General features: G+C 40.9%; 1 protein-coding gene across 1 annotated transcript; it reads right to left on the bottom strand.

Moving 5' to 3' along the window:
• Nucleotides 1-589: 589 nt before the first annotated feature.
• Nucleotides 590-3,439, bottom strand: rps16 (ribosomal protein S16). Its single transcript, XM_080051402.1, has 6 exons — nt 3,409-3,439; nt 3,266-3,318; nt 2,615-2,716; nt 2,193-2,289; nt 2,038-2,085; nt 590-775 (listed from the first exon to the last, which is right to left on the bottom strand). Exons 2-6 carry the CDS (start codon nt 3,311-3,313, stop codon nt 630-632), a joined length of 441 nt encoding a protein of 146 aa, XP_079907528.1. The 5' UTR covers nt 3,314-3,318; nt 3,409-3,439; the 3' UTR covers nt 590-629.
• Nucleotides 3,440-22,364: the final 18,925 nt, after the last annotated feature.

The following is a 22,364-nucleotide window of genomic DNA, read 5'->3' on the forward strand; positions in this document are numbered from 1 at the left end:
AAAACACAAGAAAGTGGACAAATAAATTCCATTGTATTGGTACAGCAAAATCTGTTCTTGTGATGTAGAGGTCTGCTCAATAGTATTATGGTAATCACTAATATTTGCTTTATATGAATATTAGAAGTCATGTTGTTCGGTGAAGTAAATTGAATGTTTATGGCTGTAGTTTACTTTAACATTTCTAATCTCCATTAGGTCTTTATCCCCCTTTGATCTCACCAAGAGGCCAAAGTAAAGTTACAAAATATCTAGGTCTCGTTTCAGAAGCTGATGTAGCAGCTCATGGTCATTCCTTAAATGTTTTCGCTTTGCTGAAAATGAAGGCGGCACACAAATAGTTGCTTTAAGCTGCAGGCCTAGCATGAATTGATGAACCTTGAACCATTAATTGATGTAGGGCACTTTGGATACCTGCTGGTTGCTGTTAAGCCTATATATAAATAATTCACTACATTTAACCACTGTTGACACCATCAGCATTAATTTCTCCTCACAACAAATACAGAGTTCACACTGCATGTCTTTTAATACATGTAAATAATTATAACTTCAGGTGTTTCATTTCAATGAATGAGGACAAATTGAATTTGTTGTTCCACCATTTATTATGAAAATGTACAGGGGGATTAACGGTAGGACTTCTGGTAGCGAGAACGAGCTCCGGGTCCACCGAACTTCTTGGACTCGCAGCGACGTGGATCGGCCACCAGCAGGGTCCTATCGTACTGGATCAGGATGTCCTTGATCTCCTTCTTGGAGGCTTCATCCACATCTGAAGGAGGAAAACAAACACTTCAGGTTAGGTCCTGTATGTTCTTACTCTGTAGGTGTAACTACAGTCTGCAGTGACAGAATACGGTATGTACAATTCACTAAACACTGTTCTATATATGACAGATGGAGTAGTTATTAGCAATAATGTCAAAAAAAATCCGGACACTGGCTGGTTTCAAAATGAATCGAAAGGTCTTTAATTCCTAGCATTAAAAAGTTATTATTCAAATGAAAAGAACACCAAAGCGTGTCGGCTTGAGCCTTCTTCAGGACGTTGTGTAGTAGTTAAAGATTGTTGCATTGATGCAAATGGACCTTTTGTAACACTAGAAAATGTATTTCTGATTTGGCTTGAAATGATTGATTTAACAAGAATTGCCTATGGCGCGTAACAATTAAATATATAAACAATCCCTGACTATGTAGTTTCAGTTTACTGACTTTTAATATTGTACCGATATTTACACAGCAACACATGACAATACCAGACAAATGTATCTGTATGAAAAGATGACAGTAAATGTGTCCTCCCGTTTGAGTCGTGGTAGTTTAAGTTTAGTTTGATTTGTTATATGAAGGGCTTTCTGCTATCTTGTAATCAAAGTAACTCATCGAGCAAACATATGGACTACATTACTTTCTTTAGGATCAGCACTAATATTCAATCATCTATCTCACAGAAATAGATTGTAGTGAAATGCAACACATCCTTATAAAATACTAGGGCTGGCCCGAATTATTCGAATACTCGTTCGGAAAATTTGTATTCGGAGCTTCGTTTTTTTTTGTTTTGTTTTGCAAGAAGCTAGTACTGAAATATAATGTCATCAAATAATTTTATATTTGGATATAAAAGTTAGTAATATTGTAGTAGTAGTAGTATTGCTCATTTGGGAGGATATTACATCACTAAGTGTCATAGCGCATCCATTACTTCACCTCCGAGCGCGTAAATCTTCAACAAAATATGCAGATACTGTCAAAATTGGTTCCAGGGAGTATATAGGGATTATTAACGTTTTTTTTATATATTTATTTTTAATTTTTATGTTGTTTTTGATGGTGTGTTTTTCTGGAACGAATATTCGCTCGGAAAAACCAACGAATATTCGAAGCCTGAAAGATGGCATTCGGGCCAGCCCTATAAAATACAAGAATTAATAAAAATAAAAAAAAATCCCACTCATGTGGTGGAAACATATGTAGCAGCATTTTGACAACAGCATGAGGGATGTTGGAGCACAAACAAATAATACTCACACTTCTGGTAGTAGGCAACCAAGGATTTGGAGATGGCCTGACGGATAGCTGGAAGACAAAAACATTGAAAATAATAGTTAAAAAAGGTACATGTATGCCAAGACAATGATACATATTAAACCAATTCATGATTTGGAAAACAACGTTGAGCTTACCGTAGATCTGTGCGACATGTCCACCACCCTTCACTCTGACTCTGATGTCAACTCCAGCGAAACGCTCCTTGCCCAGCAGCAGCACTGGCTCCAGAAGCTAAAAAAACAAGCATTTAGCAATGTTAACGTTGAAAAACAAATCACATCCAAATACACATATACATCCTATACCAATGAAGGCCTTATATTTAGATGGAACTTATTCAATGCATTTTAAAGCTATTTATGGATCTACTGGGACCCTCTATAGAATATTGCAGTCAGCGGCTAGACTGGGATGGACAGCAGGACTTGACTTGAAATTCATAATGTTAAGGGGGGACAATAGAATGAACCAAGCTATGCTGCCCAGCCCACATGGTCACAGATGTTACATCAATTGACCTCCATCATAACAAGTTAACTCTCTCTCTTGTACTCACCTTGTACTGGAGGGTGGCAGGCTCCACCATTTCCAGGGGTCTGCCGTTCACCTTGATCAGACCATTCCCCCTCTTGCAGTGGGCAACTGCTGTGGCGGTTTTCTGTTAAAGGAACATAATCATTAGATAAGCATATCAAACCGAATCTGACTAAGTCAGGTAAAGACACATTAAGTTGTACAAGCAAGCCAAAGCATCCCCTTTATATCAAGCATCTCATGGAATGGCATTGTTTCTCAGACTGAAAGGGCAACTGTCCCTTTGAATTCAATAACAAAAGTACTATGACTTTAAGAGGAGACGTGAGTTAAAAATGAACGTTATCATCCTTTTGGGTTTGTGAATTCCAACCATTGCTAGCAACCAGGCTAGCTCGCTTAGCTACATCTGATTCGATACACAGCTAAGACGACCGGTGGCTAACTCAACAACACTCTTGCAGATGCTTTACGGTCATTTATACCAAAAATGGAATGATACAGTTTCAGTTCGGCTTAAAGCGATATCTGCCTTCATAAGTTAAAATACGGGCCTTTGTCGATGTAAAACTACGACACAGCGCCGCTTCACGTTAGCTCCTGTAGCTAATGTGCGCTAGCCTGACAGGAAAGACATGACCACACGTGGAATAAATTCTCTATTTTTACTCACTTTACGTCCGAAAACCTGGACAGACTGCAGAGGACCTTTGGGCGGCATGGTTTCTGAAACACATAGAGCACGAAAAGTTCATTAAAACCCAGCGGGTATGTGTGATTTTATACTTTTTTGGGGGATCGGGATGAAGAACATACCGTCTGCAGCTAGGGTGCCGTACGGAGAGACCGATTGGGGTTTCCACGCGGAAAATCAGGGGCTGCTGCGCGACACTTCAGACCTGCTTTGCGGTAGGATTGCGACAGTTGCTCTCGCTCTACCTCCATTTTACATTCTGTCCTCATAATCTGTGGCTGCTGATAGAAAATTCTAATTACTGAAAATATAGGCTATTGTTTTCGACCCTTATCTGCGGCTTCAACCCATCAGCCATTTTTAGTTGTATTCTGTTTTGACATGTTACCATTGAACTGTAGGCTAGTCCCTATTTATATATATTTTTTGTCATCGATGCAAAATAGGCTCACTTTCACATTGTATATATCTGGTACTTTTTGCTGTATTGTGTTAATATTGTACATATTTAGATACATTTGATATAATATAGGGTTCATGATTATTTGATAGAAAGAGTCGCCAAATGCTGAAAATCTAGAAGCATTTGGTTAAATAAATTTAAAATCTAGCGAACTACCTGGAAAGATCAATTGCATTTTCCGATTAGGAAAACTAGCTGTCTAAACAACAAGAAGCAGCAGCACAGTTCTGCTGCCAACTAAATGACAACTATCAGGATACATAGCAAAAAATAACTCAAAAAACAATGATGGAATCTTGGTTTGTTTACATGGATGCATCCAGAAATCGTGGTCATCTGCAACCATTCTGTAAACAACTTTGATAAGAAGAAGAATAACTCCTAACTGGCCTGGTTAATGTAAAAAGACCCTGTTCTAGTTTTGTCTCCTCATCATCCACATTTCTTAATCCCTACACGATGGCGCCCTCTGGTGTTGTTTAAATGAATAACACAATTTCTAACTATGACATCATTGCCATCTCAGCTGGGGGGACAGGTTGTATCAACCACAAGCTGTCTGGCAGAGATCAGTGCAGAGAAATCCATTTCCCACATACATCACGGCCTAACAGTTGACATGAAGTTGCACGAGCAAACCGCACCTCATTGGTTTAATCAGAACTTTATTTTTAAACTTGTATTGTGGTGAGTCAAACCACAGAGAAATCACGTGGTTTCGGAGCTGCTTGGGGGCTTGTGGAGCTCAGAGGTCAGGGTATGGGAACATTACATGACATGGGAAAAGGGAAGTGGGAAGCTTTGTGAGCATCAGATATCAAACCATAGTTCTACACAAGAGACGAGTCTTTTGATCTGACCACAATGTTGGACAATGTTGATGTGACCAGACAAGACCCTGCAACTTTTTGTGGGAGTAAACTGGCGTCATACGGGCCCTTTACACTCTCTCGGGATTCACTATCGTGCTGTTGACGAAACAATTCAATGTAATTGTACTCGACCATAACTGAGGTTGAAAGTTTTCACTGGGCCTCGAGAGTGACGCTTCTCGAAAACTTTAAGGACACACATCCTGCGAGCCCGACATTTTGGATATGATATGAAAGAGAAAAAAATGGTCAGCTTTGAGGAACAGCCTTTACCCTGAAAGGAGGGAAGCAGCTAAGGACATTCCTGGGTCAGAGCAGGACAGAAGATAGATATGCTTCTTAGGGATTCTGTATACAGTGGAGTGAGTCATGTGTGCGATGTGCAATGCCTACCTATGCCTGACATTTACTACAAGCCAGACTGGTGTTTATATAGTGTTGGCCACTGGCGAACAGGCTCCTGGCTTCTTTAATTGTCAGAGGGATTGCGTATTTCCCTCGGGGGCCGCTTGAACAGTCGCTCTAGATACATAATGATTTTTCTGCTTCCTTCAGACTCCACTTCAACACCGCCTGGGCCTGGCAGAAAATCAAACCACAGCGGTGTCAATGGAGCCCTGTTTGTGTAACAGAATTGATTTGAGCATTTGTGTGAGATGTTCAAGACAATCAGCAGGCTTCTCTCGTGGACTTATCTCCTTTTTTAGCAGCACTACTGTGTAATCATGTTTCAATTAAAAAAGCTTCCACCTTCTACTTTTTTTTTGGCAAACTAGGTGCACAGGAACGAGCTTCAGATGTGAGGGACCAAGATGTGAGTCTACACATAACATTGACATAGGCTACTCACATCTTATTAGCATTCATTTGAAGACATTAAAGGTTTCTGGCCACCTGATAAACAGAAGTTATATATTAATTAATAATAATAATAATAATAATAATAATAATAATAATAATTATAATACATGTCATTTTTCAAATACAATCTCATAATGCTACAGAGTAAAGACAAAAACATATAATAGAAAAAAAATGTAAGGTCACACAAATGCATATTTCAGTTTTCAGAGACGATTTAAAAAAAAAATCAGTCTTTCCCTTTTGTTCTCCACCAACTCCTGATGGATAGGTCCCTTTAGAGACATACAGTAAGATGTTTGGAATTATTTCCTTTTTTTGAGGAATCAAGGCAAAAAAGATCTAGTCCACACTTCCTTTGGTGTTCTATAGAACCCTCTCCTTCTTTTCGTTGCCCTTCCCCTTTTCAGTTCTGGGGATGTAGCTTTGGACCGAGAGTGCCAGTATCTACCACACAGTCAGACAGACAGAGGAAGCACTGTGATGGGACCTCGCACTGGGATGATAAGCTTTCAGATAAACTTGTGTTTGTGTTAGGGGTCACTGGGGTCACCGCGCCACCGTCTGCATAGGAAACATGTTAAACCCTTCTGAATCGTCCCTGATTTCCTTGCTAAAGCATACAATCCCTTTTGTATTGCTAACTGTCAAGTTAAACTAACAATATCCAGACATCTCAAACCATTAGAAGGTAAAACCCTCTCAGGATACTGCCTCAGATATAATGGTGTTTTCAGCACAACTTCTGCCAAACTCAATCAATAACACAATAATTTATTCTGTTGACATATCTTAGCTAAAATCATATCAATCTGAAGATCCAACAATCTTAAAGCCTCTGAAAAACATGGACCTAATATATTAAAAATCACTATGTGATATCAATGTTGGGTCTTAAACCTGCAGTGTGTAGAATTTTGGGTTTTATTTCCTAGCAGACTTTGTAGAAAATAATTACTTAATAATTATTAAGTACGTTTAATTTAGTGCATAATAGCTGGAAAAAAAATTTAATTATTATTTTTTCCCTTACAAGGGGTCTCATATATGTCCATATTTCTCCATACCTTGGACCAAGGCATTGGCGCCGCCATGTTGGAAGCGTCATGGTTGGAATGTCATCAGGTGCATTGTTTAGAATTTAGAATTGTTCTTGTCCTTGAAGGCCACTGTAACTTCTGTTATTATTCAAAAGGGGTGGGGTTACCCAGGGAGCGTTGCATTCTAGAACTTTCTAGAATTTTCTAGAACTTTCTTGATGATGCAATATTACAGTGTGTAATATGACATCACCAAGAAAGTTCTAGAAGGTTCTAGAATGCAACGCTCCCCGGGTAACCCCCCCCCCCCCCATTTTAAACAATGCACCTGATGACATTCCAAAAACATGGATGCCTCCATAAGACTTGCCTGCTCAATGTACAAAATGTAATATTAATATTTGTAATTCTCCGCACAGGAGGATACTTCAGATTATTGGCAGAGGTGATTTTACACCAATGAGGACATATTTATGAATGAGGATATTGATTTTAGCTAATAAATTACTTAAAATGTTACACAGTGTCCCTTTAATAAGCTTTTACAAAAATCGTATTGAAAACAAATGTTCATAAATATTATAAAACTTAGTTCAAAATACAGCTTTCTGCCTATCAAACGGTCTCCATGGCAACAGTCATTGTTTTTATAGAATGGTTCATGCAGAGAACTGCCGTGATTGGTTCAAAATACTTACTGTGTCATAAGAACCAGAGCATAGCCTGCCTCATCTCAACATAATCTCTGTAAAGTTTAGCAAATTTAAATGACAATATCTTTTATTTGGATTGATAAATGCCATTTAACTTTTTTTCAGATGTTTACTATCATTCAACTAGGCTATAACCCCCCAAATTACACAGTTAGAATGATTTTGTGGATAAGGTTTTCCAGGGGGCCCACCTTATCTAAAGAGGTTACACACCGAGCTCCATTGCTTTTCGAGGAGTTGCAGAGCTCCTTACAGAAGGAGGCGAGTCTGCAGTCATCCAGTAAAAAAAGAGTTGGCAATAAATAAAAGTCCGCGCCATATATGTGCCTTTCCTCTCCCGCGCGGCCGTATGGAAACACATCACCTGGCGGCGCGCGACCCCTCGAACTTGTCTTGTCACAGCACCGTGAGCACGAGACAACACTCTCAGATTTACAGAGGAGGAGATGCTGTGTTCCATAGCTGCTCATTTGACCATAATAGGGCCTGGAGGTGCTTTGAAAAAAAAGTGTTGCCGGTAATTGGAGTTTGAAGATCTGCTAAACCCCCGGTAAGGCTAGGAGGGGCGCAAAAAGGTTTTGTAGAGGTATAAAGAAGTGCGGTCGTCGTGGTAACGGGAGAAAACTTCTTCAGGGATTATGAAACAAGTGTCCTCATTGAGAGAGAGAGAGGAAATAGCAGCCGTTGGGGCCTGTGAATCTGGGAGTCAAGAGAAATATGATTCATAGCAACAGGTCTTACCTTTTATATCCTTGTGCGGGGATCCGTAAATACTGTGGCTTCCTATCACTCCAGTTTACCGTTCAAAGTACAAAGTAACCCATCATTTTTCCAAATACTTGAATACAATAAAAACACATACTTCCGTACATTAAAAGCTTGTAGAAAAACTACATACTTTGCTTCATAGGAGACATTCCGACAGAGAATCATTTCTGTCATATTTTAAACTTAGAACATAACAACTTTATTTGGTTTTCCTTCCGATATTTTAAAGCTTTTTAGTGATTGGTGAGAGTTGTACATATGCCAGACTTTCCAATACATGCTACGTGGTGATGTACAGTTCATCCCTCCCAGTATTCCCAGTCCCTCACTTTCCAAGAAACAGTTATCCAAAGTTGGTGTACCATTGTGACACTAAAAGAGGGGGGGATTTCCCGAAAGCGCCATAGTCACCCCTGGAAGTCAGAGAGGTCCCAAACTTGCTGCCACCCCCTTATTTTATTTTTTTTGTTGGGGCCCGCCGCTGTGCCATGGCAGCGGTAAATATTGATGTCCGCCCTGAATGTGTGACAGCTCAAAGCACTACAATGTAGCCCCCGTTATTGAACCCTGGTTTGGGACTTGAGCCCCTTCCATTAATTTGGCTATTTCAGCGCGCATTTACCACATAGCAATGGTGGGCCTCGCAGCTGTCCCACTCTCTTTCAGCTTCCAATCTGGCCTTGGAGTCTGGGGAGGGGGCCACAGACTGCCGGATAAGGCAGAAGCTCAGTTTGTGCAGTGGACATATTGTCTCCCCGCTCCCATGCAATGCAACTGCTCTCTCAGATTGTTAAAACTTGATCCAAATAACTTTCACTTAATAACTTATTTTTCTTTCTTGACAACTTAAAAAAAAAACATCATCAAGTCATAAGAAGTTGGGAAATGTCAACAGCGATCGGACTGATTTACTGACATAATTATGCAACCTTAATTTAAACTGTATCTGTGTTTGAAAACTAAAATAACTGATAAATGACTGAATTCCAAAGTGCTTATGGAATGTGGTTATGGACATATATGTCTTGAAAGTATTTAAATAGTCTATATATGGCATCTAATTTCACAAAGATAATAATGAAACTCTGGAACTATTCTGTTTTGTATGTTAAGAAAATAAAATTCGAATACTCTAATTTACTTGGTTAGATATCTTCTTTTTTTATTGTGAGCGTGATGTAAGATTTACAATGAGCAGCATTCAAGACACTAACTCATTATGCCTTATATAATAAAAAAACAGGCAATTCTTCAACTTCTGTGGTTTTATTGGGACTAAATGGGCCGTACTATGCCATTGGATTTGGTTTCAAGAAAACAAAACTGATTCCACCCAGCTCCCTTTATAATATATTTCAGCGGGACTTATTGTTTATAGAGGCAGGTTGAGAGGCTCAAAGCTGCACTTGAAACGCTGAATTCATGGAGCTGATCTGGCAGCAACGCAGGGCCAAACTTGCCAACATTGCAGCCTCTCACTCGCCATTTGTCTGCGCTGTCATACACATGCAACGGTACTTCCCCTCGATCAATCTCACTCACTCATACATACTAACACACACACACATACACACACACACACACACACACACACACACACACACACACACACACACACACACACACACATACACATATTCTTGTACTTCTCGCTTTTTGAGGACCATGAGGAGCAATAACATAATGCATTTCCTAGCCCCTTACCCGGCCTAACCTTAATCATCAGAACTAAATGCCTAGCCCCAACCTGAACCTTAAAACCAAGTCTTAACCCTCAAACAGGCCTTTGTAGAAATGAGGACCAGACAAAATGTTCTCACTTTCCAAAAATGTCCTCACTCCGATGGTCAAAAGCCATGGTCCACACAAAGATCCCTGTACAAGTACACACACACACACACACACAAACACACACACACACACACGCATACACTCAGCTCGCCCACACAGTCTGCTTCATCGCCCGAGCCTTCTTCTCTTGTTCTGTCTCCCCCTACTTAATTCCAACTCACCCGTTCTGTGTGAGAGTGCGTGGGTCGACTCTGGCCCGGGGTTCACTCATGAAGCGGTGCATGGCGCTGAGCCGAGAGTGGTGGGGCCACGTGGGGTCTGGCTGACATCGGCACTGATAAAGCCAGAGTGGGGTCACCCTCCACTACAGCAAAGCCCTCTTTATTCTACTCTTTCATATCTTCTATTATTTTCTTTCCTCTCCTCTCTCTCTCTCCCCAAGTGTTTCTATATCTGATTGGCCACGGAACACTGAGCTCCAGCCGGGCCGCGGCCCCCGCGACAACATCTGGGAATACAATGATGAATATGATTGCAGTCAGCATCTAAGCGTCCCCCTTAATTTCTCTCCCTGTCTTTGCTTGTGCCTGCGAACGCTTTCAAAATGTCCAAACGATGATGAAGTGTGACCTTCACAACTTGATAAGTAGGTGTTACAACTTGCGGCCATGTTCCTCTCATAAGTGCACACAACGGATGAACTTTTGCGTCACGCCGCCGGCCGCCTTGTGTGTTTCTTTTAGTTTGTCTTCATTGCTTTAAATGCATCCACTTGTATTGCACTTTCAAAGATTTATTTTCAGACTTAAAGTGCTAACATTGTCTTGTCTGATTCACCCGTTCATACACACAAACACACACACACACACAGACTCATACACCGATAGCAGCAGCTGCCACATGCCAGCTAACCATCGGAAGCTTTTCAGGGTTTAGTGTCTTGCCCAGGGGACACCTCGACTCGTGGCAGGAGGCGGGGCAATCGAACCACCAACCCTGCAATCCATATGACAACCAACCACCCTACCTGCTAAGCCACCGACCACTGCCGCCCCAACTAAATTGATTATTTCTGTTGTGTTTTTCTTTTCTTTAAAAAGAAAGTGTATTATATACATATTGTGTTTCCTATGTGCTCAGTCACTCTGAGGAGACAGGGCTGGGAAGCTGTGATGGGGAAGTGGGCCAGCGCTCTCAGCAGCCCTCCACTAGAGAGCTCCTTAAAAGGCCTGGAGAGATGATGTCGTGGACTCTTTCCTTATTCCAACCCCCCATATGATTTTTTCTTCCCTCTCTCCTACAGCAGTGGTGGAGAAGCCCTGCAGCTTTGGCCCAAACCCACCATGCACATCAGAGAAACACACGACACTGATGACTTCATTGGGTCTGAAAATAAGGCTTCCCATCCATCATGATGCCTGGAAAGCCTTGTTATGAAGGATAGGATTTCCCGGATTGGGAATTATATTGCCTTGTTGTAGTCACTACTACTTCAACTCAGTACTTCGTTGTATCCTACAGTGTTACAAACAATTGCGGAACTGCGGCAAAGTTCCCCTTTATTTAAAAAAAAAGCAAAGCAAAAGCAGAAATGAGGAGGAAATGCAATATCACGATAGCGACGAAAGATGCAGAAGTATAGTCTTCTTGCAGGTTGTGTTTTGGCCAAGAGTGAAACTTTTTATTTATTTAGACACTACTTTTCCGCAGACATCGGCTGCATCCGTTACATCCTGGAAGCTCTGACCAATCAGAACATGTTAAATAGCTAAATGTCTTCGCACACAGCTGTTGGCCACTCTATTTCGGCAAGCTCGACTAATTTTTTCCATCACAACCCTCACAGCGATGGGGGTCAAGAACCACTTCATGTTCGAAATGCGTGGAAGGGCCAAAGCAGATCCCTTATGCCCCCTTTAACCCCACACACCATCAGTTTTTGAGTTGGCGTTTTTTTTCCCCAGGTGAACCCTCCAGCACACAGCGTGAGTGGGCAACTTCTTCAAACTTTTCCTCACACGGCTTCAATCTCCGAGCCATCTGCTGTAATCTGGGGAATGTTCTCCTCTGCACACTTCATGGACATATATGTACCAGGGCTTTGACATCTTCGCTATTTTTAGCGCCAGACCCAAGCCCGCCACTGGAGAGTTGTTATAATGATGTCACGTAGGCGTTCGAAAATAGATCTGATTGTTTATCTAAGGTTACACTTCCTGGCTGCTTTATGTGCAATGTTTGTTTGTGTTTATTCATCTGTCAAACTCGATATTTCCAGGGGCCGCTTCAGTATAAGGAACTTTTTGTCTTGACCAACATCTAAGTTTTGTCTAGTATTCTCGAAATGGAACACGTTCACATTCTTCTTCATAAAAAAATCAGTTAACGTGGGAATCAAGCCTAGTTGCTTTCATGCCAAGAGTTAAAGGAGATGATCCATGCCACTCTGAATCTGAATGGTAAATATGGAGCAGGAGCCAGTAGCCGATTTGCTTTTATATAGCTGAAGCTACTAGCTAGTAATCGGTTAGATGTTATGGATTCAACAAACAAGATTTAGGCTAACATGTTAATTGGTAAGCATGAGCATAAGTGTTTTGATAGCCTACCTTTGGTAAGGGAGCCAGGCTAGTTGAGCCCCCTGTATCCAGTCAATATGATATATGTTCTGGCTAAATAGCAACTTTACCCTATTCGGAGATGAGTTTGGTGCGAATCCTCTGTTCTACCCCTCTGCAGAAAGGCGAAAAGGCACATTTTGAGTTTAGGGTATGCATACAGTTGAGAGAACGGTCATATTAGCAGTTAGGACATGAGGCTTGGAAAATCAGTCTACCCTTAAAGGCACTAAAAGCCTTGAACTATTGGTATATTTCCAGTACAGTGGAGACAAAATAGGATTGCACTGGTGTATGCTGATCGTGGCAGGAGAATAATGCTCTGCTCTGTCTGCGTTTGGCTGCTAAGATACGAGAAAGGGCAAATCACCCTTTAAAGGAATAGTTTAACATGTTAGATTATTTTTTGCCTCACTCTCCAACTCAAGAAAAGGCTACAGAAACCGCTCCTGTAACTGAACGTGCATTTTTGCATCCTGGTTAGCTTAGCTCAAACACTGATTGTCAAGGGGAGCAATTCAAAAGATAAACTTTACAAGATCACTCAATCTTGTGTGCTTGTTGGGACTTTTTTATTTACCACGTTATGTTCCGCTCTATATTTTTACACTTTATGATATTTTAGAACCAAATAGCCTATTCATACTGGAAAGAAACCAGGAACTTCATCAAAAATGCACGCACAGTTACAGGAGCGTTTCCTGTCGTCTTTTCTTGAGCGGGAGACTGAGGCAAAAAACGAAAATAAAAATGTTGAACTATTATTTTAAGTTGATGGGAGTCATATGTTGTGAACAGCGTCAGTCGTCGCCTTGTCAACACACCTTGCTGTGAGGCCCCATGTCGAGCAGATAACGCAGCTTGAATCAAAGCGCTACAATAGGTCACCCGCAATTGGCAGTTTCCGCAAACACTTTTAGGCTATATACGCTCGGTGTGTCACGTCGTCCAGGACAGGCAGACTACCTCATCCGCAAGCGTTCAGTATGTACTTCATTTGCATTCCTTTGTCTGCGCTGTCTGGACATGGGAGATGAGGGTTGTGAATATTGCCACTAAAACTGCCTTGACCCAATTTATGGTACAGTCTACATTTAAACTACACAGAGGATAGTAGCTCACAAATCAGGCTCCCACCTCTGCAAAAGAAAAAAAACACACACACAAAATGGATATGCATTTGCATCGTCACTGGTAAAATAAGAAGATATCAGGGAATGAAGGTAGATTTAAAAAATGTGTGCTTGAGATTACGTCTAAAGATTTAGTAGAATTAACAATTTCACACCAACCGAAAACATAGTGGTTGGGCTGTCAGCTTGTAAAAGGACACATCAATTTGATTTTACAGAGGTCATCATGCAGAGCATATCGAACAAACACCTCTGCTCAAAACCCTGTGTTCTGCCTTTTCTGAGCAGTGACTGACGGTCACAATTATGTGATTCAAAGCAGTACATTAGTCACATATTTTATTCTCCCCACAAAGGCAAGGTTTATTCTTGCTCATACAGTGTGCTGCAGTGCTGATAATACCGTCAGCTGGCTACATAAAGGGTAATAATCATATGTGGGTGGCTTCACTGCAAGCGGGAGAGTAGCACAAGTAACACTTATCTATTTTTAAGCTTCTGCTTGAGGGCTTCCTTTGTGAAGTGTGGGGATGGGACTTATCTGAACATCATTGCTGCATTTTTGGGTCGGTTAAAAGCTTGATTTTGAATGCTGGACACAAATCTTGACTTGATTTTGTTGATTTATAGACGACCGTATAGACTTTTATAGGTCTCCGAGTGCCTTTCTGAACTGTATTCAAGTGTTAGCAGACATCCCTGGATCAAAGCATTAACCCCTGGCTGAAGCAAATATGATGGATGCGTTCGGCATGGGAAACACTGTATCTATTGTAACTCGTAGTAGATTTTTAGGATTACAGAGGTCGTGGGAGATGAGCAAAGTTAGGGAAACAAGATATACGACACCTGTTAATTGAAACACGAACCTGTACACATGTGAAGTTTTAGGGCCTTGAAGTTCTGCCCATGACAAATGAGATGGTCCGTGACCCTTTGACCTCGGAGAATGCACCCACTGGGTTCGCAACCCCACTGATCGTCCACACTATACGGGGTTGAGTTCAGTTCACAATGTGTAAGCGGTATTTAAAACCCGATAGGGACAAGGCCTTAAAGGACTGAACGCGGGCTCTGTTTTTCCGACTCATGCTCCTTCTCCATCAAGGTGAGTGGAAATAATGAGGGCAGAGGGTTTCAATAGCTAAATCAAGAACTCTAATTTAGGAGAACCCAGGCTTTAAAATGATCTAAGAGATCAATAATGCCAGTAGAAGTATGGGGAGGGGATCCTTTTTAAGTTTTTCGGGGAAATAGTTTTCATGGTACCTCGGATACTGCATTGTAGTACTTGTACTTGTTTCAGAAATATTTAAAAGTTCCTCATAGCACCTTTAAATCGGTCTCCTATTATGACCAATTGGATCTCTCAACCAACTCGTGACTATAGATGTATGGAAAACAATATTTTTTACAAAATGCGTTAGATTTAAAATATTCATGTTACTTATATTTATATATTTTTGACACAATACTATTTTGTTTTAGTTAGTGAGGCAGGGAAATCAGTTAACACATGTTTGACTAGCTGGTGAACATTGGAGCATTTATCACCTAAAAGGACAAAAGATATTTCCCTCAGAGTTAGTGGAGACGAGACCAGAGCTGGCAGGAGAGTGAATATTGAATTAATATTCGTCAAGTGGACACAAAAATAACAAAAATCAAAATAAATGTTAATGCTGCTTTGTATCATGCCTCTCTGGAGTCAATTTAGGAGCGGATGTCTTCACGACGGGTACAGACATTGAGCAATAACTCCCATGAACATATGGCCATGTGAGGACTCTTTTAAGACTTTGAAATAAATGTGAACCTATCCTTTACAGAAATTCTAGCCTGGTGATTTATAATCTTATAATCACATACAGTATTCGCCGTAATCTTGGTCATCTATATGAAGGCATAGGACATGCTCATCTTCATCTGGCAGGAACATGATATTTATTTTTGACAGCACAAATTAATGGTCTCTTTTTTTCTCTCCGTGGCTTGCTTGCATAGCCGGATTGATTCATCATAGCTTTTTAGCTCCAACCCATTACAGGCTTCAACGCAGCTCCAGATTTTGGCCTATTATTAGCCTCATTTCTCCAGGAAACAAGGTCACTCAAATAGCCTAGTCTTATTAGGCTGTCACACTACTCATTTGGCCTTAAAGAAACACACGTCCCTAGAATCAAATTAATGCGTATCATACGCTATATGCCCACTTTGCATTTGCACATACCACCATACATTTTAATCTAATCAATCAAACATCCATTGTTATCGAGCTAGCATATTGGCCCGGGTATTGAAAAGAGCAGCATATAGTGATGCTCCAGCTACACAGCCCTTTGCTAAGTGAAAGCCCCTGCCCTATTTCTGTCCGGGGGTCACGGCTCAGCTGTTGTCTGGGAGTGGATCACCTCATGAACTCCCCAACCCCTTCACTATCTTTCCCTGCCAGTGCCATGGCCCTGCACCCCAGTTTTGGATGCACGCTGCTCTTGCTAAAAAAAATGGTCTCCTCATGTTAACAGACTGCCAGGTGCGACAGATTATTTTGTCGACCTGGTATTTTTTCCTCCATAGCTATCCCGATCACATGTGCAGCGAGCGTTGCATCTGTCAAATGTCACAAATTCTCTGAGATGGCATGGAGAGGTTGCATTTCAGCCCTGATCCAAATATGAAAATTGTGTATTAATTGGGCAATAAACACTCATTGCACGGAGTTAGTGCAATGCTTGAATCTATTTTGTTCCAGTGAGTAAAGGGGGATTAACAGTGCATAAACACACACAACGAGGAACTCCAGACACAAGCATGTCAAGTAGCATTCACAGCTGAGGAGAAGGCCACAGCAGCATGTGACCATTGGCCATATCAAATTGCTATTATTATTCGTCTGTAACCATCCGACCCCCTTCTTTACCCCACCTGCCTCTCCTCTCCTCTCCTCTCTCTCCTCTCCCTCCATCTGTCTGTCTCTGTCCTTCATTTCCCTGCCTGGATCGGCCATGGACAGAGTCTTTGAAGCCCCGGGTGACATTGAATGTATACAGTAGGTGGACAGGAGGAAGTTACACACATAAGCACCAACAACACACAGTCAAATTGAGGCCCTGTTCATTAGTGTAGTACTGCATACAATTGGCTCTGAATTCTCGGATGAACTCTTCCAGGAAGAATATTTTTATATTCAACCTGGATTTCCACTGTCTCTCGAACCACTAACCCTCTCGTTCTACCACAGGCCAGGACAAGCTCCGTAATCCACTGGTGACTAATAGGCCTTTCACACCGCCGCAAAATCGGAGCTAGTTCTGGGCTTGTTCGGAGTTAGAGCCAGTGTTTTGGTTTCACACCGCCAGAGAGCCTGCTCCGGGCCGTAAAAACCGGGGGAACTCATACCCCAGGATTGAGCAGGGTTTGATAAGAACTGCTTGCGCGAACGGTTGGGGGAGGGATTATCCTGACCAACCAGAGCAACTCAAACCTCATGCCCGCCATATTTAAAAACACCGCTACTACGAGACGTAAACATAACATAATTACCGAACGTAGCGATCAAATTGACCGGCGAGAATACGCTGTATGGGTCCTGTTTGCTTAAGAAAGCAAAGCGAGAGCCAACAAGTGTAAAAATAAGACGTATTCGCCGCTGTTGTTGTGCTTAAAGCTAGCGGTAGCTTTAGCGTTAGCCACAAGAGCAGCGGCGTCGGGTGACGTACACACACGTTTACAGTGACGTCATGACGTTGCTCTCTTGCCGGCTCCATGGCTGTCTCCGGTCGATGTGAAACCAACCGGTTCATAACTGGGATAAGGCTGTAACCAGTTTTGAACTGACCCCAACACCAGCCTGGAACTGACTCTTGGTTCATTTTGGTGTGAAAGGCCTATAAAGGGGCCGAGCCGGCACTATCAGAGCTTTTCTCAACATCACTTTTTTAGACATCCCTCTGATAACATCAAAGTGTGACTATTTATATCTTACTCGATAGCTAGTTGCTGTCTGGACCCGTAAATTGGGGGTTGGAGATGAGTGTGTGAGTGTCACAGGCGCCAACAACAGGCTTTGGGTGACACGGGGAGCATGGGAGCAGGGAGTCTGGCTTGTCTCAGATGGGGCCGAGTTGTCCGCACCTCAGCAGTCACCCCCTCTGTGAGTGCTGCTTGTCTGGGTATCCTGCCCTGACATGCTGGTGGATATGACTGACTGGATACAGTTACTGTATGGAGTTTCCCATAGTCTGGTGAAAAAGTTTTGGTTTTTGGAAGGGAGATATCAATACAGTCTAGACTGACACCATTGATAACTGTTCTGATACGCAATCTTTGTTACAGGGTTCCCACATGTTTACCATTGAATTTTCAAAACCGGACTTTTCCATTGTAAGTAGGCGCCATTGTACCCCAAAATGTCTAGCTATTGATAATAAATTCCAAAATTCAGTAATGAAAAACTGAAAGAGAAAATGTTTGACTATACAGACTGAGGTGTGATAGGAACCTCCAATATTATGTAACAGAGGTGGATCATTTTGACTGAAATATGTGGAGGGCCAATAATATACGTGTATATGCCGCTATATAAACATACAGTTGCATATAGTCTAACTTTATTTCCTACAATTCTCTTTGAATAGCCCAATCAAAATGTCATTCATCCTTAGAAGCACACACACAATCAAACCACTGATCTCTTCCTTGTTTCCAGTTGTATTTCCTGAACACTTGACTTGGTCGCCTCATCTGCTTTCACAAACGACACCAGAGAAGAAGTCCCTTCGGAAAGCACTCAATTAGAGCTGTAAACACAAGCTTCCTCTTGGGGATCAGTCACAGGTGCTGAGGGCCCGGACGGTGATGTCACACGGCCGAGGACACGCCCACATCGAAACAAGACTTTTTGGTCTGTCAATGGGTTTTAATCAGCTCGTTCTGGCACGTCTCAGCCACTGAATACAAACAGTGAGAGTGCGCCAGGGCAATTTTGTGGTATTAATACACTTGAATCACTCTTTTATCCTCTCGAGGAAACAGGAACAACAGCAAACAGTCAGTGGAGAGATCAAAGTGAGGGGTAATGAAAGACAGGAGCTTTTTTTTTTCTTCTCTCAGAGTCTCATGACACATACTGTAGTCACGGCGACGGCCTGTCAGAGGTGAGGCCGACAAATGATTTTCCTTTGTGTTGTATAATAATGTATTTCCTGCCGAACAGCATAACAAATCCTGATGCATCCTCTGGCCATGCATTCATTCCCACCACAACTATTTCTACTGATTGCAAGTATCTGCAGGTAGTGTAGCCAACCGTGTTGCAAAAGTCATGTTACAGACACTTTCATGTAAAACAAAAGGTTAGCTAATTAAATGTCTTCTTTGTAGTATCCTCACTAAAACAAGCCACGGTTAACTTTCTGACATCACTGAGGTAAATACAGCTGCAGTGGGGGGTATGGCAGGACGCATAAACAGGATGTATTACTGTACATCCGAGATGTTTGTTATGGTGTTAAGTCGAGTTTGCAGACATACATGTTAAGAGTTTCCATGCCTTTGGCGCAACAGGAGGCCCCCACTCTTGCAAAACTACATTGTTGACATTGTAGATTTTAAGCAAACTGCACGGAGAGCTTCGCAAAGTTTAAGAATGCACAACACCAGTGGGGAACATTCATATCCCTTCGGCTTCTTTGCAATTTTTATCCTGATATATAAACAGAATACCTGACAATTAAAAGCGTTTTTTTGGTAGAACTAAAATATGTTTTCATTTTGATTTTAAGGAATTTGATTGGATATATTTTAGAAGTAATGACAGAAATTGTGCATGGCATTTGAAATTAGCTTTAGAATGGACTCATTTGATTATATAAGATAGGACTAAACCTTTACTGAAATCTAAAGGCATGTGTGCTCACATAGAGCCTAATATTTAAATAGTATGAAAAATAAATGTTATTTGTTCAAAATAACCTCTTGAAACAACAGCTTATTCAACATCTGCAGCCCAAAAGCGCACTTGTTTAGCAGACAGATACAGGAAAGACAAGACATACACACAGTACACTCTCATTCCGCTCAGCTGGGGTTGGATGTAGCCCACATGGCTGTCATTCTCCCATAAGGTCGGCCCTCTAGCAGCTTACACATCACTTTCCCTCCAAGCCTCCTGATATCAGCAGCACACTAAAGCCTCTGCCTAACAACTTCCTGACACTGACGCCGTCGGTGTTCCACTATCCCATATGAGTCAGTAGAACCACAGTCAATTCCCATGACATTTTGGGTAACATTAAGGGATCACTATCAGCTGAGCAGCTCCGTTCTCTCTACGTCTTAACCTCTGTGTGTTCTGGCTCTATAAAGTCCCCTCATGCCGCAAACCCAAAGTCTCATTTAGTCAATTTGCAGACAATAAATTATCTCAGATCTGTCCACATTCAGTTTTTGGTGACTTGATGAATATGGTACTGAAATGAGAAAAATGGGGGTAGTGTGATTTAAAAAAAAATGTTTTTACAATGGATCCATGGTCACAGTTGTGTAAATGTTTTTCAACCAGGATTCGTGCTCACGCAGCTAGTTATTCAGGGATGTCAACTTCAAGTTCAGTAGGTGGGTGGTATCGTATCAAGCAGAAGCATGTTTTAAAATGTCTTTAAAACCCAAGAATAACATCATTATCAATTCTAATGACACCTCTATTTAAAAAAAAATAAAAAGTTTAAAAAAGAGTGGTTGCATGCTTCGTACCCACAACTTGCTTATGAGGAGGCAATACCGCACCCCCTGCCGTGTACACATGGGTGTCTGCCAACAATAACACAGGGTGGTGCCAAAATAAAAAAAAAACACTTTATGCCTGGCCACAGTGTTTTTACTCCAGGTTGAGCCGGACCACCATGGAGCTTGAGTCCACTAGACATTCCCTAGCACCTCAAGTGTTACCAATCAAATCATTACAGGTACTTTGTGGGTAAGGAAGGCTTTTATTTGCCCTCAGTGAGCAACTTGTTTTTATAAGACGTAAACTCAACACGTTACATAGGACATAGTTGGAATAGTGATTTCAATTGGTGCGTTCATGTGTGGAGGAGAAGGGGAAATACCTCTAAAAAGAAAGTTTGTTTAGGTTGCTTGGCTAAATGTCATTTCCTGAAACAAAAATAACAAAGGTAGGTCAGCTGTCATTAGAATAAAGAAAAGGAAATACACTAACTACTAAGAAAAACAGGAGTCATGCAGGAGGGACACCAGTTCCTTGTAATAATAACAATCTAAAAAAAGGACTTAATTATAAGGGAAATGCACGTCAACTCTATTAATTCTATAAACATGAATACGAGAATTTGAAAACTGCGTCATGCAAAAATAAAGGCAATAGACATATGCATTTATTATACATTGCTTTGGATAAAAGCATCAGCTAAATCTTATATAATGTACAGTTTTGGTTTTCATTGTCCACCTGTGGAAAAAAAATGTGTAGAACGAATATAGGGTACAACTCAGTTGTACAAGTGCATATGGCATCGCTGGATGAAGCCCATTGAGTCCCATTTAATTGGGTGGCAGCTGCCCAGGCCACCACAGGGTAACCACAGGGTAACCACAGGGGCATATGTGTTTGTGTGTATTGTTGGGTAATATATGAAAATGACCTCATAAACCATTTCACTTCAGTGATGACAACATGATTTTCCTTTCTTTACGCCCCTTCTGTATAGTTTTCCAGTTCCTTAGAAAATACATTGTCACCAATTGTGCCTTCAATTTGCTATACATGATTGTTGTAATTCAATTATTTTGTTAACGGAAACATGATTGAGAATAAACTCACAAAAGACAACATGATTGTAAATATCTTTGCATCATTTTAAATGTTCATCACTGACCGTTAAAACACCTTGTCCAACATCTCCTGCTAACAACTGAGACATCTCCATGACAACTGAGCAAGTAAATGGACCTTGAATTTGTATGTTTATTGATGGATAGTTTGATACCCTATATTATTACAATAACAAATTACCCTTGTTATATTCGCTGATAAAGTGATAAATATTGTGGTTAAACTGATGGTGAACTTTGACCTCTACTGTGAACCCAGTATTCTCACAATAAACAAGAGTCTATACAATATAAAATGGAGCAATAAATATTTGGTATAGATCTTGCTACTGTAGGCTACCTAACAATGCCTCTGTCTCTGAAAAATGCTTGCGAGCTAGATGAACGTTATGTAATATTCTCTCATGTCTTATTTGGTGTTCACAGTCAGTCTGTAAGGGATTACCCTCCTCACATTTTTTTTCTTTTAAGCTTTATTGAACAGAGTATCCATTTACAAATAGAGCAGAGATGTGCTCAACAAGGGTAAGCAAAATATAATACACATTCAAATAAAATATGAAACAGATAATATATTTAATGAAAGCTAGTGTGTGTTACATTCAGAGTAAGTAAAAAACAACACATAAAATAAAAAAATATAAAAGTATTCGTTTTTGTACTTTGTTATTTAGTTCTTGGTATAATTAGAGAGTTGTATTGCCTGTGTTAATAAGATTAAGATATTTAATATTAACTTTAAGATCACATAAATAAAATAACCAATTAAATTGTAGGTATCTAGTAATTTCCCATGAACTCACAATCTTCGAAGTATGTTATTACATTTTTACATTTAATTTTACTATTAGTAGCCTATTTTGTTACCCTGCTACTCTCCCCTCCAAGAGTAGCCATAATCGGCTGATGATGACGTTATACTGCAGCTCCTGAGCTCTCAAATCTCGCGAGATTTAGGATAACAATCC

This window comes from Ammodytes marinus (assembly GCF_949987685.1).
Source record: "Ammodytes marinus genome assembly, chromosome: 22".
Classification (NCBI taxonomy): domain Eukaryota; kingdom Metazoa; phylum Chordata; class Actinopteri; order Uranoscopiformes; family Ammodytidae; genus Ammodytes; species Ammodytes marinus.